At 35.6% G+C, this 25,696-nt stretch overlaps 3 protein-coding genes across 18 annotated transcripts in view; 2 read left to right on the top strand and 1 right to left on the bottom strand.

The window, feature by feature from the left end:
* Window positions 1-3,406, top strand: part of LOC129567822 (soluble guanylate cyclase 88E) — a 65,451-nt gene extending 62,045 nt beyond the window's left edge. For all 4 annotated transcript variants that reach the window (XM_055445184.1, XM_055445179.1, XM_055445199.1 and 1 more), the window contains 3 exons: window positions 23-1,104; window positions 1,190-1,417; window positions 1,528-3,406. In XM_055445184.1, the coding sequence (XP_055301159.1) occupies window positions 23-1,104; window positions 1,190-1,417; window positions 1,528-1,672 (1,455 nt within the window). In that variant the 3' untranslated portion in view covers window positions 1,673-3,406. The remainder of the gene's footprint in view (window positions 1-22; window positions 1,105-1,189; window positions 1,418-1,527) is intronic.
* A 429-nt stretch (window positions 3,407-3,835) lies between these two features.
* Window positions 3,836-25,696, top strand: part of LOC129567884 (nuclear protein localization protein 4 homolog) — a 34,205-nt gene continuing 12,344 nt past the window's right edge. For 2 of the 4 annotated variants that reach the window (XM_055445248.1, XM_055445273.1), the window contains exons 1-5: window positions 3,856-4,232; window positions 5,050-5,292; window positions 5,376-5,726; window positions 5,816-6,377; window positions 6,443-6,603. In XM_055445248.1, the coding sequence (XP_055301223.1) occupies window positions 4,212-4,232; window positions 5,050-5,292; window positions 5,376-5,726; window positions 5,816-6,377; window positions 6,443-6,603 (1,338 nt within the window). In that variant the 5' untranslated portion in view covers window positions 3,856-4,211. Of the gene's footprint in view, window positions 4,233-4,825; window positions 4,982-5,049; window positions 5,293-5,375; window positions 5,727-5,815; window positions 6,378-6,442; window positions 6,604-25,696 lie in introns of those variants that run through there. The other 2 variants (XM_055445266.1, XM_055445257.1) reach the window with 2 other exon arrangements.
* LOC129567907 (uncharacterized) overlaps window positions 15,145-25,696 on the bottom strand; it is a 24,004-nt gene continuing 13,452 nt past the window's right edge. For 3 of the 10 annotated variants that reach the window (XM_055445283.1, XM_055445290.1, XM_055445306.1), the window contains one exon: window positions 15,145-19,859. In XM_055445283.1, coding sequence (XP_055301258.1) covers window positions 17,901-19,859 — 1,959 coding nt within the window. In that variant the 3' untranslated portion in view covers window positions 15,145-17,900. The other 7 variants (XM_055445298.1, XM_055445333.1, XM_055445340.1 and 4 more) reach the window with 7 other exon arrangements.

Genomic DNA, 25,696 nt, shown 5'->3' with positions numbered 1-25,696 from the left:
ACAATTATTATTTTCAAAATAGGTCGAGACAATAGGTGACGCTTATATGGTGGTGTCTGGTGCGCCCGAAAAAGATTTCAACCATGCTGAAAAAGTCTGTGATATGGCCTTAGATATGGTGGAAGCAATTACTGATCTCAAAGATCCATCGACTGGAACTCATTTGCGTATACGGGTGGGTGTACACTCCGGTGCGGTGGTTGCCGGTATTGTTGGCCTGAAAATGCCGCGCTACTGTCTGTTCGGTGATTCGGTTAACACAGCTAGCCGAATGGAATCGACCAGTGCCGCAATGAAAGTGCATATATCTCAATCGACGAAAGATTTGCTTGGGCCAAATTATCGAGTGAAAGAACGCGGCGAGATTGATGTTAAAGGTAAGGGTGTTATGAAAACGTATTGGCTTGAAGAACGGGAGAATCGTCCCAAGCTGGGGCACATCACACCGCAAACAAATACCCCAGTGCAATCGTCAATCGTGATGAATTCGTTGCGGCGCGATTCATTAAAAGATCCTCGACGACGAAGCAATTCGGTGTTTGGCTACACGAGAAAACCAATTAGCCCTCCACCACCAGCCATCGAAGATCGGCATCGCATTTATTCGCCCGTTATGTTTGAAGACGTTGCAATGCATAGTATGTCAGGTTCGCCGGTAAAAGGGACTTATAGTCCACCACGTGGTCGTGATTCACGTTCGAACTCAACGGGACACGTTTTCATGCATAGTCCAAGCGAATTGTTTGGTTCTTTAATCAATGATACCGAAGAGTTCTTTGAAGATATAACGAATAACCGCAAAGTTGAATCGGCATCTAATTTACAATCAAGTGTGCAATCAACACCAGCATTCAGTCCACGGCGAATACCAAGAGCGTTTAGCTCAGGCTCTTCTTCAAACATGCTGCCCCCATCAACAGCCCCACCGCTAATCAGTAGTTCGACCTCAAGTGCGGGCCGTGATCAACTTACGGCAAAAGAAATGATTGACTATAGCCGACCGTCGACCTCATCGATGGTGCAACCTTCTATCCACAACTTAACCAAACAAGCAAATTTGGCTTTGGCTGTTGTGAACCACCGTTCAAATGAATCCATAAATAAGTATGCAACAATTTTTTAGTTTACATCATTACACACACGAATGCAATGGACTTTTGTTTCATTTTCAAATGGATTTATTTTGCAGGGAAATTCAGAAGGTCGACATTAACAATATACCTTCAAATGCTAGTCAAGTGAATCGAAAGTGTCCAATGAACTCAAAAAATTTGCGCGCTTTCGAGCAAATGGATAAAATGATGGACGATATTCTAGTGAATGACATATCTGGTATGTGCCCATTTAATTTTGGATCGCAACACCATAAACCGCCACCCAACTCAAAATCGGATGGACACATTTGTCGATCGAATAAGTAAATAACCGTTGAATTATATACCAAAATTAGAATAGCAGCCCAATAGAAGCGTTACTAAGACGAAATATGGGACTTTGTTCTTATGCTTTTGCTTTTTTTCTTCACAGAAACTCACAGAAAAGCGCCGATTCCGCCGCCAGTAGCAGTAAAATGTCGAATAGCCAAAGTTTTTCGAATAATAAGTCACATCAATGTTGCTCCGGTCACCAGAATGGTCGACATCGCGTCCATTCACAATGCAATATCATCTAAATGCCGTAGATGGAAAAGAGGCCCCTGCCGATGAATACTCTACTGTGCACAGCATGTACAGTACATCATAATTCATGCATTGCTCATTTAAATATGCAAATTCTATTGTTTTGTACAAATATTTTGTATGTCCTTTGACAATAGTGAGACAGCAACGCCATGGAATAAGATACTTGAGTGATTATTGGGATTTAAATGGAATCATTCAAAGTATAAAGGAACGAAATAGAATCGGCAAGGAAACAAATGATTCCTATTGAAACTGGATTGAAAGGTCGAATGATGTGTACCGCGAATTCTATCATTATTATGCATTTGTCTGTATCATTATCAATCAGATTGTTTCCAATCGCTAATGCATTCATACAAAATATTCATAGTGACAAACAATGATCAACATTGAAACGAAAATCTCAGTAAATGGTATATTTAATGTAGCCTAAGGAAAACACAACAAATGAAAATGCCATTCAGGATACAATGGACAATAAACTGTAGACAAAACAGTAAAACTTGTGAACAATTTTTCTTGTATTTATCATAGTAGCTGAATTACGATACAACAAATCAAAGATATTCATATTCAATTAAGTGAGAAAAATCAATTAAAATTGAAAAAGAAAACCGAAAAAAAATTGTTCAAACGAAAATGAAGCGGATTGTTTTGTTTTTCATTCCATTGTTTTGCCGGTCAAAATGGAATACCAATTGAAGGAACCAGAATCGATATCGATTTTAGTAGATAGAATGATAAATTAGAAAAGTGCAATCGAATTGAAAAAAAAAAACAACAAAAAGAATTAAAAGATGAAATCGTTGGAACTGTCACGTTTCAAAGAAGCAAAGCTTTAATTGAAAGTCACTTTGTTGATTTTGAATATTTTAACACAATACTTAGTATAGAAATTCACGTTTTTAAATGAATGTTAACTGTTGTTGCAACAAATACATATATATGTATAAAAATGCTATTTTAGACTAATGCTATTTAATGACCACATCAAACGAAATGGGTAATTTTCGCATCGATACTAACACGGAGAATGAAATATAAGACAATGAACTACTACTTCGAACTGAACCAATTCGAGAAACAAAATTGAATGTTGTCGAAAACATATATTAGGTATTTTAATTCTCGGTTTTTCTATTTCACTCTTTTCAGAATTTTGAACGAAAATTTAGGGTTGAAATTAACCGAATTTTTAGCAATCGGAATTGGCCTATTCAATTTTTATGAAGTTTACTTTCATTTGACTGCTTTTTTAAAGAAAAAAAAAACTAATATTATGATTGCTCAAATGTTTCGAAAATATGCTCAACAAACAATTGTAGGCTGATTACACATCAATTTAATTTCAAGAGAAAATTGTGTTTGGTTTAAGGAGAAATGGAATGTATCGAATATTTTGTTTGTGATTTGTGTTGTTGCTACGAACAGTAGGTTGTTAGATAAGCCCAAATTAGGAGGCACTATAACTTTTTCTTTTCTTCAAACAAATACATTTGACAAGTGTCACCGAGGGAAAAGCCTTGAATTTTAAGATCAAATTTAATTATAGTTACAAAGGAAAGAGAATATAGACACCGAATATCACCATCAAAACAATAAAACAATGAACTATTTTTCGGATCTAGCTGAATTTTTGTGGATAGTATCACATAGAGAATCAAGAATCTATCGAATTGTTCGCCACAAATCGAATAATAAAAACTTTATTTATGTGTTTTCAATGAGTTTGTCAATTTCATTTTCATTCTAATCTTGAATTTCATCGGGTGATTAAAGCCGTAAGTATGATGCCAATCCAATAAAAATGAACGATATTAATCATATTGCGTTGATATGGGTCTTTGCTTTTTACACATTTTTCCAAATCGAATTTTTTGTTTACATCATCGTAACAAAGATTGAATTATGCGTTTTCTAAATTCTTCAGTTCGCATGAAAACGGATTGTATTTTCAGTTGATGAAAACAATTATTGTACAATTAAAATCGGTTGCCATCTCCAGTGTTCAGTCTTTGTTTGCTCATTTCTTCTTTCGCCTCTGCATTCACACGTATGAACCGAACATAAATCCACCACGCATTCAAATCTCTAGCAGCCGCCATTTGTATTCACCACTGTAACGCAGCGTTGAATGCGATGTGATGACAGTTGTTAGACTTTTGTTTGCTACAGAAAGTGATGTGACACATACATGTACGGAACGCGTATACCAATCGAATGCAAGTAAAGTTCCATAAAAACTTCAAGTTAAAAAAGAAAACGAAATCGCATCGGACGATTACACTTGTGTGTCTGAAAAGTTGTTGATCAGAAACGCTACGGGAAAAACTGCGAGAATCCAAGTTGTCTATCAGAAAAACGGTCGAATCAGTGTTCACTCGATCGGTACCAGCAGCAAGTGCTTAGTCACTCAAATATCAACGATAAATGATTTGCTAGAAATTGAAACTACACGAAATTGGATTTGTGTGAATTGAAAGCCGCTTTCGCAGTGTTTTTCCTCTTAATTACTGGTTTCTAAACAAAATGTCTAAAAATAAACAAATTGTGAGTAAATTTTCACCAAAATACGCAATATTTTTCCACAAATTTTACGCAAGTGACCGTCTATAGACAGATTTATTGCACAAAATTAATACAGAGAATAGAAATCAAACGTTGTTTTGTTTGTAGCGACGATCGATGTCTTTGTGTGTAATTTTGGATTTTTTGATTTGTCATTGTTCCGATTTGATTTGATTAAAAGCGAAGAGTTCGCTTCGAATGTCACAGTGAAACTGATACCGTTTGATAAATGTTTACGAAAAAAGACATACAACTCATGACTTATTTATAACTTTTGGGATGCAATACATAATTGAACCAGGAACAAGCCGAAAATTTGGCGTTCGTCCGTCGTGCTGTGTTGATTGTTTTGTTATGTAAACATAACCCTAAATAAGTAGACTGCAATTCATTGCACACATTTCCCAAGTGTCGTTTTCACTTGAAATACGTTTCATTCATTATTATTTTGCATGGCTCGGGCGATGCGCATTTTGCTACCGTTGTGACGAATCGCATATGTTTGTCGTCTCAATGACAAATGAATAGTTTTATTGATTTTCGATGGCTTGTGCCGAACAAAATGCATCTCAGTCGCTTTGTGATCATTTGTGCAACCGTTCATCATCTGCGATTCACTCGCTATACCATCAATTATGTCGACATTGAGATTGAACACTCTTTTCTATAAGCCACAGAATCTGTTGTACTCATTTTGCCGGCACCGGTTTTGGGTTTACTTCAAACAATGGGTTTATTTCATACGATTCCGCCACAGTTTGATTTTATATAATGTGTTTGTTTGATTTGTTTTGCGTAGCTACTTCGTGTTCAAAGTCCAGAAGGGACAAAACGAATTGAAATCCTTCCATCGTCCACAATTCGCGAACTGTACGAGTCAATCCATGATGCATTCGAACTGGAGGGTTATAATTTTGCGGTTTTTGGTGAACGCAACTACAAGAATGAATTGGCATCGAGCCGATCACAAACCGTTGATGACTACAAACTTAACCATGGCGATATGATTTACATGAAACCGCTAGCGGCTGGATCATCATCGGTAAGTCGTCGTCAACTAAGACCAATCGAAAAGATTTGGAACATCAATTTCACAGAATTTTAATTTTTCTATTGTATTTGAAGGTGGTAGAAGCATTCGGGCCACAGCCCAGTACAAGCAGCTCAAGCAGTTCGATTTCATCATTTGCATCGTCATTTAAACCAGCAAAATCGGCGTCGACCACCAAAACAGAAGTGAAGGAAGACGTAGTTGATATAATTCTTGCAAAAACTGATGGTCGTTTGCAGCGCAAACGTGATCCAAAATTGTGTCGTCACAATTCGAATGGGTGTTGTGTTCATTGCTCGCCGATTGAACCATGGGATGAAGAGTATCTCAAGGAGCATAAAGTGAAGCACTTATCGTTTCATTCGTATATTCGAAAGTTAACGTCGGGTGTCGATCGTGGAAAATTTGTGGCGCTTGAAGATTTGGTATGTTGCCAGTTGTTGATCACATGATCTGTACGTTTTGGTAGGCTAAAATCGGTGTTTTCTTTGTTTGTTTTTTTTTTTTAATCTAGGTTTGTAGTATCAAAAGTGGGTGCCGTGATCATCCACCATGGCCGAAAGGAATTTGCTCAAAATGCCAGCCATCGGCAATAACATTGAATCGTCAAATCTATCGGCACGTGGACAATGTTATGTTTGAGAATACGGCGTTGGTTGAACGTTTTCTCAATTACTGGCGAACGACCGGTCATCAACGTATGGGCTTTCTGTATGGTAGCTACGAAGTAAACAACGACGTTCCACTTGGTATTCGTGCTCATGTTGCTGCTATTTATGAGCCACCGCAGGAAAGTACACGCAACTCAATCAAGCTATTGCCCGACGAACGAGCCGAAGAAATCGAAGATCTTGCCAATAAATTGGGCCTACGCAAGGTCGGTTGGATATTCACCGATTTAATTGCCGACAACGGTGCTCTAGGAACGGTTAAACATATTCGCGGAATTGAAACACACTTTCTTACTGCTCAAGAGTGTATAATGGCTGGACACTTACAGAATCAACATCCAAATGTTTGTAAATATTCATCGAATGGCAATTTTGGCTCGAAGTTTGTGACTGTCTGTGTAACAGGTTAGTTGTACTGAGACTACGTTGTATTGTGGGAGATGAATTTCAATTTGGTTCGTTTGTTTCAGGCGATGCTTCGAAGCAAGTGCATATGGAGGGTTACGCTGTATCCGGACAATGCATGGCATTGGTTCGCGATAACTGTTTAGTTCCAACAAAAGACGCACCTGAACTCGGCTACATACGCGAATCGAGCGATAAACAATTCGTTCCAGACGTTTATTTTAAGGTGAGTACACACAATTATTTCGTTTTCATCACAATTTCAGGCAGCAATCCCATTTCACTTACCCATGACCGCACACCACTAATTCTGTTCTCTGTTGAAGTAATAAGAGTGAAAGGAAAACTCAGCATTGTTTTTTTTTGCTTCTTTTATTGAATACGTTTACATCTTTATTTCTATAGTTGTGTTGTCAAAGTTTTTCCATTTTTTTGTCTAGCCCCGTACACAATAGATTTGAAGATAGATACAGAATTGTTTGTTTTGGTTTATTGGCTTATTTCAGATTGTTCATTTTTTCCAAAAAAAATGACAATTTACAAATTAGTTCTTGTTGTTGTAGTCGTATTTGTTCCATGTTACATAGCATTTCCTCGTTTTTATTGATTTTTCTCTTTTTCTTGTTCGAAATGTGCTATTTTTCCCGTAGTTTCAACTATTGCAGAATGAATGGAAATAATTACCGAATGTCCTACTTCAAAATAGACAATATGTACACATGATCAATAGAATCAAATCAAATCAAAGCTAATACCGTTGTCTCTCTGTCTGTGTCTGCCGTACTTTCTTTTTTCCACTTCATTCGTTTTTACTCGTGCGATTTTCTACTTCAACTAAATTTGTTTGCTTAATGTCGTTCATCGAAATGTTTAAAATGGTTAAAACTCTTCATTTTTTTTTTTGGTTTGTGTAATTTCAATCGATTCGTATTTCGTGGCTCATTGTCGTTGCCGTCGTCATCGCACGCGTTTTCGAAATCGTGTTCGCCATTTCGTGTAATTTTTTTCTCGTCAAATACAATAAGATAAGTTGCTAATTTGTAATGTGTTTCATTTTCGCAATAGAATTTTTTTTGAATTTCAATTCGAACTGAAATATATATGTATATATATATTTTGAGTTTTTTTTATTGTTTAAAGCGGCATAAATAAATTTAGACTTTTTCATATGATATCACAATTCACTTGATTTCACTATTACTTGGATTTTTTTTTTCGAACAAAAAAATATATTCTTAGCATTTTTTTTTTGCTGCTTAAAACAAATTATAATGATCAAATGGAGAAGAATTAAACAAAACGAAATAAAAATGCTCGTATGAAAATTTTTCGTTTCAAAAAAGAAATTTTGTTTTGGTTGAAAATGACTTCGGCGCGGATTAGATGTTCACTCAAAAGAGAATGAAATAAAATATAGATTGATAGCATTTGTGTGTTGAGATCAACATAAAAAGAAATTGAAACGTTTATTTTGGCTGTTTTGTTGAGGACTTTTGATATCATTTTTACATTTCTTCGATTTTTTCGTTTCCATATTCATATTTGCTCTTTTCGAATTCAACCTTTTTTTTGTCGTTGGATAGATAGAAAGAACGATTTTCATTTACTGAGGACTGCATTTTCAACTACATTTGTTCATCAAATTTTTGTTTCTTCACAATTTTCTTCTTCTTCTCGCTCATACTAGATTAAAATGCATTAACATATACATAAATATTCTCTTAAATTTTCTTGTTATATACTACGTTTACGACATTTATATGGGTTTTCAAGGATATTGGTGTGGTTGTTTTGTAGTTCAATACGGCGCATATTAATTATATTTATTTTATTTTGTTTGTCCATTTACTTAGAATGGCATTTGTTTGATGCATTTCATGTGGTAACTCAATGAAGAAAAGATATTTCTCTCTGTTTCGATTTTTTTTTGTATTTCAAAACTAAAATGAAACCTAAACCGAAAACAACAACAATTGAATAGAAAATCAGAAAATCCGTATTTGCACAAATCGTTTTTTTTATCTGTTGTTGTTAAAGCTTGATCACAATGTGAATAAAAAAATATGTCCATCGACATTTCCTCTTAAACTTCAATTGTATGTACATATTTTGTTCGTAGTAAATTGTGTTTCTCTCTTTTTTATTATATTTGGCTATGTGGTCTAGAGCGAAAAAGGTGTGTTTGTAGTTTTGGTACCCATAGAATTTCATTTTTTTTTTGTTCGATTGTCCTATTTCAAAAATGTCACACGGTTCACCTTGTGTTCATGCGACCGATATTTTTTCTCTTCTTTGTCTATTTATGTTAGATTTGTTGTTGTTGTTGTTGTTGTTGTTGTTGTTGTTTTTTTTCACTATTTGGAAGAATTCATTGTGCATGCTTTTTCTTGCCATAAAAAGTATGAAATGATAGAAAAAAATTAATTCGAAAAAAAAATATAGCAAAAACCTGGAAAGAAAAATAATTCTGGTTCATTTTCAAAGAATTATTTTGGTTTTTTAAGTTTATTTCTGAAATTTTGTTTCATTTGTTTTAAACAACGACAAGAAGGAATGTCTACAATTAGTTGTTTTTTTTGCCTCTGACAAAAATTTACGCAATAAAATAGACAGAATTCACATTGAAACACACAAATTTTACACAAATATGTCAGATTATTAAATTTAACATTTGCAACGATTTTAACATATGCGGTCGTTTATTTTTCTCTCAATAGTGTCAAACTAAAACATTGGTTAATTATGCGGCTTTCATAGCCGTTCGTAATTTCACAGTTTATTTTTTGTTCAACAATAAATATGTTCGATTTTATAGAATGAATGGATGTCAAAAAGAAACACAGGTCGAAGATGTTCAATCGCTTAGAATAAATTTTAAAGAAGTTTCTTTCGTTGAATTGAGTGTCAAGACTGAACGAGTAAAAAAAAAGTTGATTATTCTAAGGGTCAATGATTTTTTCTCATCAACTAAATGTTCTTTTGCCGCTCTAGTGTTTTCAATGGGTTTTTTTTCTCTAAATTTCGGGCGTACAAATAAAACGGGTATCATCATCGTGTGTGAGAAAAAAATAATGTCAAGTTGATATAATTCTTAAATGTATAGAGGTATCAATATGAATAAAGCGAATAATCGATAAATATATTTTGTAGTAGGAACGAAAGCGCTAATAATTAAAAAGAAAATCGATTCCATCCGAATTATTTATGTAATATTAAATATGTGATGTATATTTTTTTGTCGAGCAACAAATAGGTTCATTTTTTATACTAACAATAAAAGTTACAAATGTAGTATGGTTATAATTTCTCATGAAAACGAATGTTTCGAACGAATATCATCAATATTATCAAGTTAGTTAAATGTTGCTTTTCTTTAAACCAGAGCGAGAAAAAAACCAAAAACGTTCATTACGTTGTGAATCACAATTCGTGATCAAGAGGAAAGCGCCCAAAAACAGAAGAACATAGATTATGTGTGTGTGTGTGTGTGTGTGTGTGTGTGTTTGTGCTGCTGATCCCATGAGGTTTGCACATTGTGATTTCGATGACAATTTAAATATACATAATCGCGTGAATAACTTAATCGAACATTATTTGATGGCTGATGAAATAGAATCATTAGCGCCAATTTAACACAGCAAAATCATATAAAGCACCTAATTAAATTTTTTCCACACAAAAAGCCCAACATACAAGCGAATGACTGCGTGTTGTTCTTATAAAATGTCAAATATTTGCAAATTAACTACTAAGAAAAATATATTGATTTTATTCTTGTTTTTTTTCGGCTACAAACAACATATTTTCTACATTTCGTTTAACGAGACAGAAGACGAAGAGGAAAAAAGAGTGTAGATTTGTTTTTATTTGTTTGGTTTTAATATACGTTCAAAATATGTTTCACTTAAATGTGTATATGTTTTTATTGACACTGGTGTTTGCGTCGTGTGCGATGCTCACTGAACCAGTTATTGCATTTCAAGTTTGAGCCTGTTGCCCTTTTCACCACGTGTGTTGTCATGCCTTGCCACGAGTGGCTCAACTAAAATTTCCGACGACATTACTTCTTCGATTTATTTACAATCTAATTCAGTGTGCGCTCGCTCCGCGGAAAATCGTCACTGAAGTGTGCTACACTCGATCGAACACACTCGAGATATAGCTCAATCATTTTGTAAGTAAACAATTGTCGCCCCATCGGCGAGGAGCAACTGTTGATTATTCGTTCCCAACTGAATTCATTGTGTCACATTGACAAACTTAAAACACAAAATTTTTTTTTTCTTCAACAAACAATAAGCATCGCCGTCGACTGGTTCTGCATTTCTGTCCGTGTTCCATGCAAAATACGTTGTGTTATTTAATTTTAAATTAGATAAGATTACATCTTCAGTATGCAACTGCTTTGTATTCGATGGTTATGCAAATGTCTGAACTTTTATCGGCATTATAACAGCTTTGTTGTTGTTGTTTGCCCATTTACTTATACATCGATTCAGTATTCTTAGCATTTCCTCTTCAGTTGCCCGGAAACTCTTACTCTCGCTCTCGCTCTTGAAAGAAGTTCTTCTTATTTTGTAGTGGCACACAGAAATATACGCCGGTTATGCTTTTCTGCTGGGTTCTTTCTTTCTTCTCAGTGTTCACTTAAGTATAATTTACATAAATTCATAGATATTTCCTTTTGGTTTTGTACTATCCACAGTATAATTGCGTGTGTTTTTGTAGTTGTTTGTTGGTTTAGTTGTGTGTGGTTTTGTGTGAAATTGTATCAATACAATGAATAGCTCTCCTTTGAATTTGTCATGAAGCTCATGAATAATCGTTTAGTTGTGTGTATTGATTTTATTTCTTTTGTGGGCTTTTTTTTGTTGTGTTCACTTATCGCCTATGGTTTTTATGTGTTTAAATACACATCGAAACATTTCACACGAAAAATACGATTAAAGCGCTTTTATTTGTATGTAACTAGTTTGCTTTTGTTTCTGATTTGTCCATCAATAAATTTTTATTTTTGCGTGTCTCCAAAATGTCATCAAACTTGATACCGTCGCGATTTCTCTTTTTCCTTGGGCTGACTCCAAGTACCAAATTAATCAAATCGTTTCACGCGAACACACTATCCCACCTCAATCTTTTCGAAGTAATATAATTGTTTTTCTTCTATTTCTTCTTGTTACTATATATTTCTTAAAGCATTCCCTGAGCTATTTCCAGCCACTTATATCCGACTTATATACGGATTGAACCATATTGTTTTTGTTTGTTTTGGTTTTTGGTTGGTTTCATTATGTTCAAATCGAAAGAAAATAATGTTCGTCGGCGTCATCTCACTATACAATGTATTAAGCGGTCGTTCATTTATTTACCGGATTCTATTTTCGTTTTGCTTATATAGCGCACGAATACATCCATATAAATATATCAATCAAATGCACGAATGTTTTGGATTAAAACACTAGCATTTGGATTTTTCACGTCAATTATTCATGCACAGTGCACACACACTAATTATTATTCAGGTAGATTTTGTCTACAAAAATAAAATCGTGACAGTTTTTTGGTTTGGGTTTTCAATTTAAGCTTCCCATATATTAACTATGTGCATTTCAATTTACTGGCTTCATCATCCGAAAAGAAAAAAAAACGAGAAAAAAAAATAATCGCTCATACTCCTTTCCGTCGCATTCACAAATTTATTGTGCTCATTTTCAATTTGAATTTATATCGATTTTTTACTTTAGCCGGGACTTATTCACATTTAACTCGACTCCCCCTTCTTTGTCCGAGAAAACACTTTCAAACTTTCGGTTACATTTCGATTGTTTCGTACAACTTGAAAAATATATATTACTTTGTTTCTTCTCTTTAGTTTTAATAAATTTTACATCGAAAACTACTTGATTATTATTATTTTTTGTTAGAAATATAAAGGAGTTTATTAAGTGTATGCATATTTTAATGTCTGATTTTGAGAGAATAAATTATGAATAACGGAAATGGAATTTCGTGTTGTTTCTCAACTGAAATTCATTGAACAAGAGGTTCGTCAGATCTTCGAACGGAATTGCATCTCCATTTCTTCAATTCACGATTCACGATCTGTGTACAAACGAATGGCATGTCGCACAAGTGTTCCTCCTCGACAGTTCGAAGTTGATATAGTTTCGTTCGAAATGTTATGAATGATTTTGCTTGCCATGCACCGCTTAACCTAGAACATTTATTTTCTTAGCGTTAATTTACGAAGTTCAAAGTGTAATTTTTTTTCTTGCTCTTCAAGTGTGTGTGTGTGTGTGTGTGTGTGTGTGTGTGTGTGTGTGTGTGTGTGTGTGTGTGTGTGTGTAGTTTTAAACAATGAACTTCTTCGCACATTGAAATTTGTTTAATTATTATACATTAAATTTACACATGCAGTGTTTGTTTTGTTTATTTCAATTTTTCTTGTGTGTATTTTTTTCTTCTTTTAAAACAGGTACAATGGCGTATTTGTTCTTTGTCGCTTGTTCACAACTTTATTAGTCATATTTTTTTTTTATATTCATTTCTTTTTTGTTAAGTTTCGTGTTTCGAGCGAAACGATTGCAGATTTTTCAAATCGATTGTATTGATGATATAAGCGGCTATGCATATTTTGTTCTTTAAATTTTCCAAATGAATTCAAAACAAATGGCTGCAAAAATCGATTTGAAAAATTAATTATTATTTCTGGTCGAATTCTAAATGGAACTGTGTATTGATGCAGCCAGAAGCCAAGTATTGCGTACATTAATTCTTTTTCCGTTGTGTACATGAGTTTTAAATTGCCAATCGAATTATTCAGGTCATTGTTGATGCTGACTAAAACTCTATTTCAATACGTTCTGCTCGAATATATTGTCGGTTCAGACGGATTATTCCAATTTAGTTTTTTTTTTATTTTCCTTTTCTTTTTGCTTTGTGTTATGCGCCGAAAGAGCGACATTTTTTCTCTCTCTATGTTTTCATTCATTCGCAATGGAATATTGCAAACGTGGAAAATTGTGTATTTGTCATTGCTTTTGAAGAAGGGTTAAATAGAATTAAATGGAGAACCTATTTACAATGTCTCGGTACAAGCATCACGGAACCAAATCCTTTTGATTTCATTTTGTTTGGATTGGCATAATGATGATTGAAATTTCTAAAGAAATTGTCTGTTCGAGAGTGGATTCGTTAGATGGAATTGCCGATAACAAAGTGACGAACGATCGATGAAATAGTATACGTGTGAAAACGCGGTTTGAGCTCATACTGAATTTGACATCTGTATTTTTCTTTAAATTTGAATGAATTTCAATTTCTTTAAATTGGCAAATGAGATGATTGAAACAACTGAACAAACTGACAAATTATGTAACCACACGAAGCATATCATTTCGTGCAAATAGAATTGTCCCGCTCAGCGCTCTCTGTCTCTCTCTTCCTCTCTCTCTCTTTTTCACAATTTCAGTGCGGTTCATATGCTACGTATTGATTTATTTGATTTTGATGTATTGAAGCAAAAACACAATACAGTTATTATAACAAGATGATGTGTCACCTTCATCGTCACAGTCACAAACTGTGACTCTCGGCTCACGTTATCGGTGTGTGCAAGAGATAATTGACGAAAGCGTTATTATTATTGTCTACTTGAAATGAGATTGTAAAGATTTGCTAGTTGCACATGAATGGAGACCGTATAGAAGAAGGAGAATTTTCGTAAGAAATTGTTTCGCGTGATTTTTCGTACTCTATTTAGATGATTGAGCCAGCAGCGTCAATTGAACGGGCAACGACGAATTTCAGTGATGGTAAAGGATCAGATGTTTGTAGAAGGTGTCCGGAATTAGATCTATTTCAATATAGTTCTATAGTCTCAATGTGAATGATTTTTGCGTGTGATCTGTACTCGTGTGTAGCACCCTGTATGAAGTTCCATTTATGTTTTTGTTCAAATTTAAACATCAATATTTTTATTCTAAACAAATCGACGAGCGATTTATAGTTATTTATTTGCTATGGGTGTATTTTTTTGCCATTCATTTTTTGAAAGAACACAAGCAACATGAGGCGACGCGTGCCGTCTGTAGTGCAGTCGATTGAAATGATTTATTTGAAAGCGATTTTTAAAATTTAGTTCGATTTCTGTCTTGCGGAAATTGGAAGAATATTTTTTTTTGTTCGACTCTATTCGGCTGTTTTTATGCTTCGTTCCGATTAAAAGCGTTTATCCAATTAAAACACAATGCAGTGATTCCATTGAGATAACAACGCAGCTTAAAAACCCATAAAGCTTTCACATTGATTGGTTTCAAAGCAAAAACCAACAATTTTTCACTTTGACTAGTAAATTAGTTTTGAAAATGAATGAACAATACAGATTGCTTGTTGTTACGTTGGGGAAAAAAAAGGAATACCAACAACTATAAAGCGATCGATCACTAGAGATAGTATTCAATTAAAATAGCATAATCTACTGATAAATTCGATAATAATTGGATCTTGAAGCTGTATCTCTCGAACAAAAAAGCACAATGAAGCATTCAAGTGAATAAATGAATTAAGGAAAAAGAAAGCCATGAAAAGCAATTGGGTCTCGTGTACAATTTTCGTAATGATGAAAGACATAATTTTCCTTCTTGTTCTTTATTCTCAATTTATTTGTAATTTTTTTCTTCTCATTTGTGTGTGTGGATGTGCGATTCGCACCTATACATTTAATGCGGTGTTTTCTGTGACATTTAATTTCCTTTTTTAGATTTCATTTTTGCTGATGCGTTTTTTTTTCTCGTTTGGTTGGTTGTTGTTGTTCTACATTTGTAATGAATTTGGTATACATAGAGACGATTAATACAGTCTAATAAATATGCAGACAGAGCATCATTAACATGTACTATACTATAATATTAAATCGAATTAAACGTCGACGGCATTTCGTGTTTGGCTTCACATCTAAAAGTATTTTGTGAGTTAGTTTGTGTATGTGTGGTGGTTACTGCTGCAGTTGATGTTGGTTGTTGTTGTTTTTCTTACTATATGGTTGTCCTGACTCACTTGATTGTATCTCATTACTTGTTTGTCTGTTTTGTCCTATATTTTCCTACATCAAATGGCTTTCGCAATGTATATTCTATTTCACTGTCTCTCTCTATCTCTCTACGTCGTTCCTTTTTTATCGATTTTTTCCGATTGTAATTTTACCGAGATTGAATTTTCGCCAAACAATTCGTCAATAATTTTTGTTCATCTCAGTGGCTTATTGTTGTTGTTCTTCGATTGTGCCGTTGTGTGGGTGTGTGTGACGGTTTGCTTGTCGGGAAATTCGATCGTGTTTTTTTATTAATCGCCGCTCCGATAGATTCACAATAAATACAAATATAAATATGACAAAATATATAAAATCACAAGATTGGCAAGGTGGTTAGAGTTCTTTTATATATATGATCAATTGGTTCGTTTTTTTTTTGAGGTTTTCACAGCGTTCTCTCTTCGTTCGACTGGGAAAAGAAAACTAGAAAAGGAGGGAGATGGTTTGTTTTATTTGTTTGGATTCCAAAAGAATAGAAAGTGAAATTGATTGAAATTCCAGCATATTCTGAATTCGATTTCATTGAGTTTCACACACCACCGCCTATCCACTCCCAATGAGGGTGGTCTGAATGCGCGCTGATGAAATTGGTGAAACTGTTTATTATTATTTGTCACCGATTCCAATCGATAAATTGTCGATTTGTGTTCTTAAAGCCTATATTTTGTTTTGTGTTTCTCTGCCCTATTTACGTGAAAACATATCCAATTAGTAGAGAGAATACATTTCATTGATATTGTTTTACATTGATTTCTCTTTCTTTCTGCTCCCTCTCAAGCTCTGTCTCTCTTTTTGCTCTCCACCTCCATGTTTCATTCACATGCTCAATTATCATTCTCTCTATTTGGTGCTTCCACACTTCATTATTTTGTAATAAAGCTAATTGCTATTTGTATATCGGTTAGTAAACGAATCGCTTTGTGTATTCATTTCATCATGTGGTGCTTTTCGAATAGATTCCAAATACCCCTTTTCAAGCAGTTCAACTCACGACAGATGAAATTCTAATAATGTGGTGTGTCTGTGTGTATGTGTATACGTGCATCATCAACCTGAATTCATTTAAATCAGTTCACCATATTACTCGCTAAATAGAATATGATTTTAATCATTTTTTGTTGTTGTTAATTAATAAGTTCGTTGAAAATCGAAGACGAAACCAGGAACGATTAGTGAAATATTTTAAATGAATCGTCGTATCCATGTTTTTGTTGTGTGTGTGTGTTTGTGTGGTTTTTAAACAGTAATACAATTAAAAATGCTTTAACATCCAATAGATTTTTGTTTATTTATTTATTTTTTTTCTGCTTTATTCTCAATCTGTCATCTTAATCTAAGCGCCTTTTTTGTACTGAATCGATATATTGAATTGGGTATGTTTTTTTCTAATACGATGGCGATTTCCGAGTTCAAATAGCATAGAATGCAGAGAAATCTAGCAGTTTTTTTTTTGATGTTATTCATTATTTATTTCATTTATTTGATGTATAATTTTCAAGTGTTTTACACGAATTAACATTGTGATATTTTAACCGCAAATTACGACCGTAAAATAAGTTGTGTTTTTTTTTGTTTTTTTTTTGTTTGTTTAAATCTACGAAACAACGACAAAGAAACTAAATCACATAAAATCTCTGGCTAATAAATAGATTGTGGGTCGGTGTGGTTATTATTTATTTCGTTCGCTCGCTCGCACGCTCGCTCGTTCGTTATCCGTAATTATTTTAATGCTCATATATGTATATATATCATCTCTGTTCATCTCGTTATTATCCTATCGGTTCAATCGAGAGCGGGTATTATATTGATTTCAATGTTTACACATAAATATTCGTCTCGTTTCTACTCTCTATACCACGTGGCCCGAAATTCCGACATTATTTACAAGTAAATCCCATTCTCACACACTCTCCATCTCTTTCACTTTATCTCAACTACATTTAGCGCTTCACGAAGCCAATAGCCATGTGTAGTACATTTAAACGTGCTTTTATCACGCGCATAGTTTGCTATGCATCAAAATAGAGGGGGGGGGGCATTTATTCTAAACGTAAAACATCAATTCTTGATTACTTTGATTAAATTGTTAGTTAAATATAAATTATATTCCATATCTGCCTATATACCGCCCGGATTATAGTATGTTCATGTAACTTTCAAATTTGTTGAATATTTTCAAATAATTCATTCATTTTCTTCATTTTGTTTTTCGAATCCGCAAAAATTTGTTTTGATTTTTTGTTTAAATATATCACTATAGCGACGTACACGTGACCGATTGATGTATGTATGGATGTGGATGCCAAGAGTTCGAGCTCGGTGTTTGGTTTTTCGAAATTGTATTGGTTTTTTTTTTCTTCCTCTCACGTTAAATTCTCTCTTTGAAACACATTTTTTCTATGCAGTTCTTGTTTGTTTGTTTGTATGTTTATCTACTGAAATTTACCACAGCTGCTGATTATCACATTACTTTGTGGTTTGCCGGCAGAATCGCCCGTTTGACTGATCTTTTCGACCAGATCCAAACCTTCGACGACATATCCAAAAATACCCGTAAAGCCGCGCATCTCACGCAGAATAATGCGAAACTGTGATCCAACCAGTCCCATGTTATCGTGCCGCTTCTGGCTGCGACGCATGCCAACCGATCCACGAATGGCCATGATTTTCGTATCGTCCGGCATGAAATAAGCTTCTTCAAACACCGAACGTCCGCCACGGCCGTTGTTCAACTCAAAATCACCCGTTATAATACTTTCATTTTCCCAACATTGGAATATTTGACAGCCTTTATAACCGAAGCCCAATTCACCCAATGCAAGCGCACTAAAGTTTTTCGCCATTTTTGGTGCAACATCACTACGCACTTCGATAAGGATGCGGCCACACGGCGATCCATTGATTTCAATGTTAAAATAATAGATTGGATATTGCACTGATGGGTTACAGATCAATGAAGCGGCCTGTGGCGATTGGCCAAGACTCGAGCCCACGGTCAATTGTTGCTGCGACGAATGTTGCAAGTGTTGAATCATTGTCATCGGCACCGATAAGCCATTCATTTCCGATAGATACGATGATGGGGTGTGCCGTAGCGAACCACTACCGGGTGCTTGATTTTGTGATTGCGATGATTGTTGCGGATTCGGTGACGGATGAGATCCAATGGCATCGGGCAAATGGCCCGAGTAATTGCTCCCCGGTTTTGGTGAGCCAGCTATTTCGGCAAATGTTTTATGTTCTTGCGATGAACTGTTCAACAGTTGAGGTGATATGCTGTAGGTACCATTGCTAGCGCCACCACCACCACCACCACTACCGCCGCCGCCGCCGCCATTGTTCATCATCTGAACGTGTTTGTTGGTGAGCACATGACGTGAGTATAACTGCGATATACAGTAGTTTGCCAATAATAAAATCGAATTATTGTGGGCCAATCCGTTGCTGGCCAGCGCATTCATTGAATCACCGTTCGACTGAAGACCAGCCAACGCCTGTTTGATCAAATCAAAATCGAACAGCGATCCATACTGCCGTATCACATCGTCCAATTTGCACTGCAGATACAATTCCTGGTATTTCGACTGCAGACGTTGCTTCTCCAAATGCATCGTCGAATACAGTTTGTATGCATCAGCCGGTGATTGTTGATCGAGCATGCCCATACAGAGTTTGGCCTTGCCCAGACTCTCACGCATTTCGGCTATTTCAAGCGTTGGAATATGATTGATAAGCTCAGTTTCGATTTGAGTTTTCAGTGAAGTGCTTGCTTCTAAAATTTTCAACAGAAAATCGCGTTGTTTCAACACCAAATGTTGCACTTCGACCAATGTCTTCTGCATGGACATTAATTCGTTGGCGATTTCGGTGCGCATCGTGTCTTTGGCTTCGTTATGCGATTTAACGGTATGATTACGATGTTCGTCTCCGCCGGCACACGCTCGACAAATGGTTGTGTGACATTTCAAGCACCACAACGAATTCGGCATTGCATGCGTATGGCAATTCTCCCCTTTTTTGATAATATTATTCGATTGTAAACTACTCGGTGGTGGCGTCAATTGTTGCTGCGATTGGGATTGGGAAACGGATTGTTTGTCGGACGCTTTTTGCTTCATGTTCAGCATACTGAGGTTTTGTGTTAAATACAGTACGGCCGTGTTCGTTGGCAAATTATCGGTTTTCATATCAGGAGCGGGTAGCTCGGTGCGCTTCCAGCAATGCACACAAAATAGATCACCACTCTTCTGCAAAATCGTGTTGACACATTTCAAGCAGAAATGATGACGACATGACAGAAACTTGGGCAGTGAGTCCGTTTCATTGAACGGCAGATGACAGCATGAGCACAAAATTAACTCCTCCAGTTCAGTTGGTACAACTAAGTCCATCTGAAATGATAAATAAAGCATTATACATAAGATTAAATGCGATTGGATGGAAAATTCAAACATTTGATACTATTGGCTAGAGTGAAAATGTGTGATAGTGTGTTGTGGAACGTGATTCGAATCAATTTCATTGATTGGAACCTTATTTTCATTTCTCCATTGCTTTTCTCTTTCTTTCTCTCTCTCTCTTCCCAAAACTGAGTCACGCACACCATATTCAGAGCCAAAGCTAACGCCAAATTCCCATTTTTCTTATTCCAAACTAAATCAAATATTCATAGGCGCATTGTCATTTTTCTCTCGCTCGGCGGACGTTACACACGAAATCCTACATTCACAAACACAAACATCAAATGCATACATGCACACACACGAACCTACCAAACGAAATGAAATGAATCAATTACAACCATTAAATATTTATATAAATAGTAGCCCATTAGGAATTGCCACACAACTACTCTTCGCAGTAATTGCGAGAGACGATCATTAATTCAATGGAGTTTACTTGTTCCGTGTAAAATAATAGCACCGACTTTGTCTGTGCCGTTTTTTTCATTCTTTTCATTCCATTTACTACCCAGCACATGTACATCGAAAGTAATGAAAACTGAAATTATACACTTCGTGATTGTTATGAATTTAACATTCATTAATTAGATCCGTCTCAAAAATTGAGCGATTCATCATGAAAATGTTCACCATTATCAAATTGTGTGCTGGGCTGCCAATTTGAATCTCAAGTTTCGAGAACTTGTTATTTTCTTTCCGATAATTCGGAGTCAAGTGTCTATTCTCCGGAACATTCGAACGTCCGATGTGCAGCGAGTGTACGATGTAATGCGAAATGTAACCCATGTACGCGAGGGGCGTGAATAGTACACCACACGTTTGTGATATACAAATTTGTATCGATTAAATCGGTTCGATCGTTTGGAGTCGTGTAATGAAAATCATCTTGATGATTAATTGACCGATTTATTCAATATTTCACATATTTTCATTCACTCCTCACCTTCCACACTTGCCATCACCACCATCTCCGCCCGAAGTATTTCACTTGCTGGTATCGATTCGAGAATAATTGCAAACGGAACGTAAACATAATTTGCACGAACTAGGTATGCGTTGATTGATCGATGACGACTTGTAATGCACACAAAACAAACCGTGGATTTTATGAACACACACACACACACAATATCATCGAATTTTCATCAACTCGATGTGCTAATAACGGTTTCAGTTCTGTCAATCAATAAAATCATGCGATCCACGAAAATAGAATTCGAATTACGTGCAAAACTCATTTGGAGAAAAAAAAAGTCATCATCAAAAGGTAGCGCTCGATAAATACTTCACTTTGAACGAAATTGTGCCAATTATTTCTTTCGATGAAAAATAAACGAGTAGAAGAAATCGAAAATAAATCGAATTAAATCTATCAAGATGATTTCGTGACGCATTCTTTTCGCGTATCAATCAAATGATCTTTTTTGAGTGTGAATATTTTACATTTTGAATTGCCACTTGGATGAAAAGAGTTGTACATACGATAATTTGTCATCGCACATCGGAAATGTACCAAATTCATTACACACACAGACGCTTGTTACAAACAAAAACAGAAGAATTCTACTAAATAACGATCTCTGAACGCTTCTGTGTGCACAGACACAATGAGCCAGTATGAGCGAGTTGAATGTGAAACGCGACGTACTTCATCACCGAATTGAATAGCATTTAAATAGTAAACAAAAGGCAGAAAATAAACACATAGTGTAATTCATCATATCATTTTGTGGACTGCCACAAAGCAGCGAAAAATATCGAGTCAGCATCAGTACTGCGAAAATTATACACATTGACATTAGTGCCGAAAGCAAAAATACAACACAACACACAACGCTCGTTGCGATCATTTGATGTGCGGCTAGCGATATATGTGCGAGCGAACGAGATAGTGAACGGAATAAATGAACAAAATCATCGCAGTGTGTAATACAACACAACAAAACAACAACGATATAAATGAAGAAATGAAAAAAAAACAATGGCCAAACCAAACAAAACGCTCTCGCACATTTTTATTGCGACCCGAGTCTTTACATCAATCCACAAACAATCCAAAAATTACGTAATACATTTTGCACATATTTTGCTGTTGAATTTATTTATACTTTGCTAATTTCGATTCGTCGTCGTTTTTTCGTTGTTTTATTTGAGCGGCTCTCGCTCTCGCTCTCTCTCACTTTGTGTGCGCTGTACACGTTTGTTACAAATACACGAACTTTTAACTCCAATTTATAATAGAATCACATGAACATCGACTCGCTCTTGCTCACTCGCTCCCAGTCCGATTCACACCACATACACACAAACCCGCGCGCGTTCAATCCATAATTGAAATTGACAATTGACAGCGCAACAAGCGACAAAAACGATTCAAATAAATTCTGTTAAAGCCCATACAACTGAATATTATTGTGCTCGTCCGTGGTCTCTCTCTCTCTCTCTCTCTCTCTCTCTCTCTGTCACTCTTGGTAGAACTCTCCCGTTTTTTTGTATTCGGTTGCGGTGTTTTTCATCGAAGACTGCGACGATGTGTACCGCTGAACGAACAAACCGAAAATAAACACGCATTTAATCGCGGAGTTCATTTAATATTTTGTATTCGGACGCTTTTGTAATAGATGTGTGTTTGCGATTTTGCTTTTCGGCCGTGTTGTGGTTTCATGCATTTATCGCCTAGCGCGAATTCGGTGTGTGCTTAGGTAAATTTTTTCTGTTTTGATTGGACCGAAATCGCTTGTTCCATCTATGTTTTCGTCAATTCACAAATACTCAGTTTGAATTAAATGTAATGGTCACATGAACCGTGTCTATAATTTACTTTTGTCCAAGTGAATGAAATGTAATGAGGAAACATTCCAATTAACTGTAGAACTTGGCATTTTATTTTTGTTTGCGATAGGCAATTCTTAATCGGGTTGCAATTTTTTTTCTGCTCAGACATTGGATTTATCTTTCCATTCTTCGACTACTCAATAAAAGTATTTGCAATAAATTCATTCGATGGAAAATATCTTGCTATAGTCATCAAAAATGTTTCATTTGCTATATGCTCAAATTAGCAAAACTTCTCGATTGCAAATGCGAATCTTAGTGGCAGGTTAATTACCGCATAATTTTAATACACGAACCACTTCGCGTACAAACAAAAACAGCACACACTGCTCTATACAATTTTCTACTCTGTTCGCTGGTTTTGTTCATTTTTATATTTAGTCTTTGACGTTTCTTTTTTCGTCGCTGTTTGCCCAACATGAGTTTGGTGAAGTTGGCAAAAAAAAAAAACAGCGACTTGTATATTAATGAAGGAAACAAATCTGCTTAACGCACTGTGCGTGTAATTCGTGGAAAAAAAAGAACAAAAAAAAACGGTCCCATAGAAACAGCACCTAATCCAAGAACAATGACTTCAATCAAGCAACTTGTAATTGGTGGCCAGTGAAGCATTTAGACAGTATAACGTTTTGGATACTTAAATAAATCGAAAAATCAAAGTTGCTACCTCACAGGTGTAAATTGCTTGGACAATAAATAGCACACAGAAGAAGAAAGAAAAAAACCACAACACACGGAAATATATTTGAATAGAACCGCGGGACTTTGTCATAATTATAGTCCTGGTTGTGTGGAATTGCAGGAGGATTCGTGTACATTGTTATGATAAATGGGGCTTGAAACCATTTTCCCAAGATTAGTGAAATAGATAAAGTATGCGAAGTGTGTGTTTGTGTGTGTGTGTGTTTTTCTTTCGTTTTTCCTTTCATTTTATTCGTGTGCATAAACCAAGTTTATGGATGTGGGTGCGCGCACCGTCTCTAAAAGCAATTTTTTCGATTATACATTACGTATCCTTGTTACACTTTGTGCGCGTCCATAGTCATTTTCTTCACTCTATTATGTTTATTATCGATTCGCTTGTGTTTGTATGGGTTTATAGCCACAATATTGGTGAGAATTGCTGTTTTTCATCGTCACAATTCCCTATCCCATGTGTGTATGCGTTGCTTAGCTCAATTTTCCACACATCCCTATGATCGAGGATTCGTTTCTCGACATGAAAACACTGTTTTTGGTCGCATTCTACCATTTTCCATTTATCACAGGCGCAACAAATTGCCTTTGCACGTTCCTTTTAGCTACTATTGTCGATGTCATGCTTATAATCATGTGAATTCGTGTCTGTTTTCTTTTTCATGTTGTTGTTGTCGTCATCATCATCGTCGTTGTAGCTTTATGCTTTACATTTTTGTTTTGTTACTTTTTCGAATGGTGCTCGAAAAACGCGCTTTGATAATGTGGTTTTTCTCTCTCTCTCTCTCTCTCTCCGTGTGTGTTTAAGCTGAAAACATTTTCATTTCATACTTCATAAAAGCGCCAGTTGAGTGAGCACAGGCGCCTAACAACATCACGAGAAACTTCGAAATCGATTTTCTTCTTCCCACCACACTCCGGCTGTGTTATTGTTGCATTTTTCATCCAAATGAAAAACTATTTTGCTTTGAAATGAGCACGAATTTATTGACTTTTATGTCATTCGGTACGCTTTTAATCTCACCATACGCAAACGCCGAAGCAGTTTTATGTTTATCCCCGTCGATTGGAAAATTGATGGCAACTTAATGAGCGGTCACCAAAACAGCATTTGATGTACGTGTGACAGTGTTTCCTCTTCTCTACCGCGTTCTGTCAACGTGTGTGCATGTGTGAGTTTGGTGCTTGCCGAACGTATTAACCTACAAACCAATTTGTTTCAATGTCAAAGTGATGTGGGCATGTCGCGTTCAATCAAAAATATCAAAGCACTTTGTAGTGTGCAGCGCGAATCCAGTACGGACAAGTTAGTTCTTAATTTGTTTATTGACTCCGTTTTCATTTTCACTAGCCATTCGGCGATTGACAGACCACCACAAAACGGTCGCATGTCTGTGGTGCGATCATCATTTTTTCTGCTTGAGTTCGTTGATGTGAATTGAATGAGTGAAAGAACTCAGCGCGGAGGACTATAGCGGAAAACTAGTGCATGATATTTACTTGAAAAAATATTTTTTCAACGAAATTCGATTTGTGAAAATCATAATTCACGCAATATTGAGTCCTCATTTGATATGACAACCCGTTCAATTATACCTAGATAGGGTTTAAAAACGCGTTATTTTTTTCAGTGTTTCTTAAAAACGTTTTTTTACAGAGCCGTTATATACCGCCCAAAAAACGTTTTTTTCGTTTTTTATCGTTATTTCTGCGGTATTTTGGACTGTCAAAAAAAACACTACAGAAAAATAACGTTTTTATAACACCGTTTGCGGTATTTGTCGAAACGTTTGTAAACCCTATACCTAGATAATAACACTATTTGTCATCCACAACGAATAATTTCAACCGAATAATAAACTTATTTCTCTCTGACAATCAATTTTGTACATTTAACATGGCCTCAACTTTGGATCGAAAGGATCTATTGACAATGATTGATGTAAAAGTCGACGTGCACAATATAATTTATGTCCATTGCCTGTTCGCATTGGAATTGAACGGCTGTGACGTAACTCAATGCTAAAACGCTACATTGAAGTGGAAGCAAAGGAAGAGCAAAGTGAAGATTAAGTGAATTTTGATGGAACAACGGCGTAGATAATCCACAATTTTCACACACAAAAAAACCCTAACTCAATTCAAAAGAAAGTGAACTTGTTTTTTTTTCGTGTGACACAGCTGTGTGAAATATGGCCAACATTTTCGGGTGAAAACTTAAATCATGAATCCAT

This window comes from Sitodiplosis mosellana, unplaced genomic scaffold, assembly GCF_009176505.1.
Source record: "Sitodiplosis mosellana isolate CC-2019 unplaced genomic scaffold, AAFC_SMos_1.0 Smas_scaffold_1, whole genome shotgun sequence".
NCBI classification, from domain to species: Eukaryota; Metazoa; Arthropoda; class Insecta; order Diptera; family Cecidomyiidae; genus Sitodiplosis; species Sitodiplosis mosellana.
The sequence above is the reverse complement of the archived record's forward strand: the minus strand, read 5'-3'. Positions and strand labels throughout refer to the sequence as shown.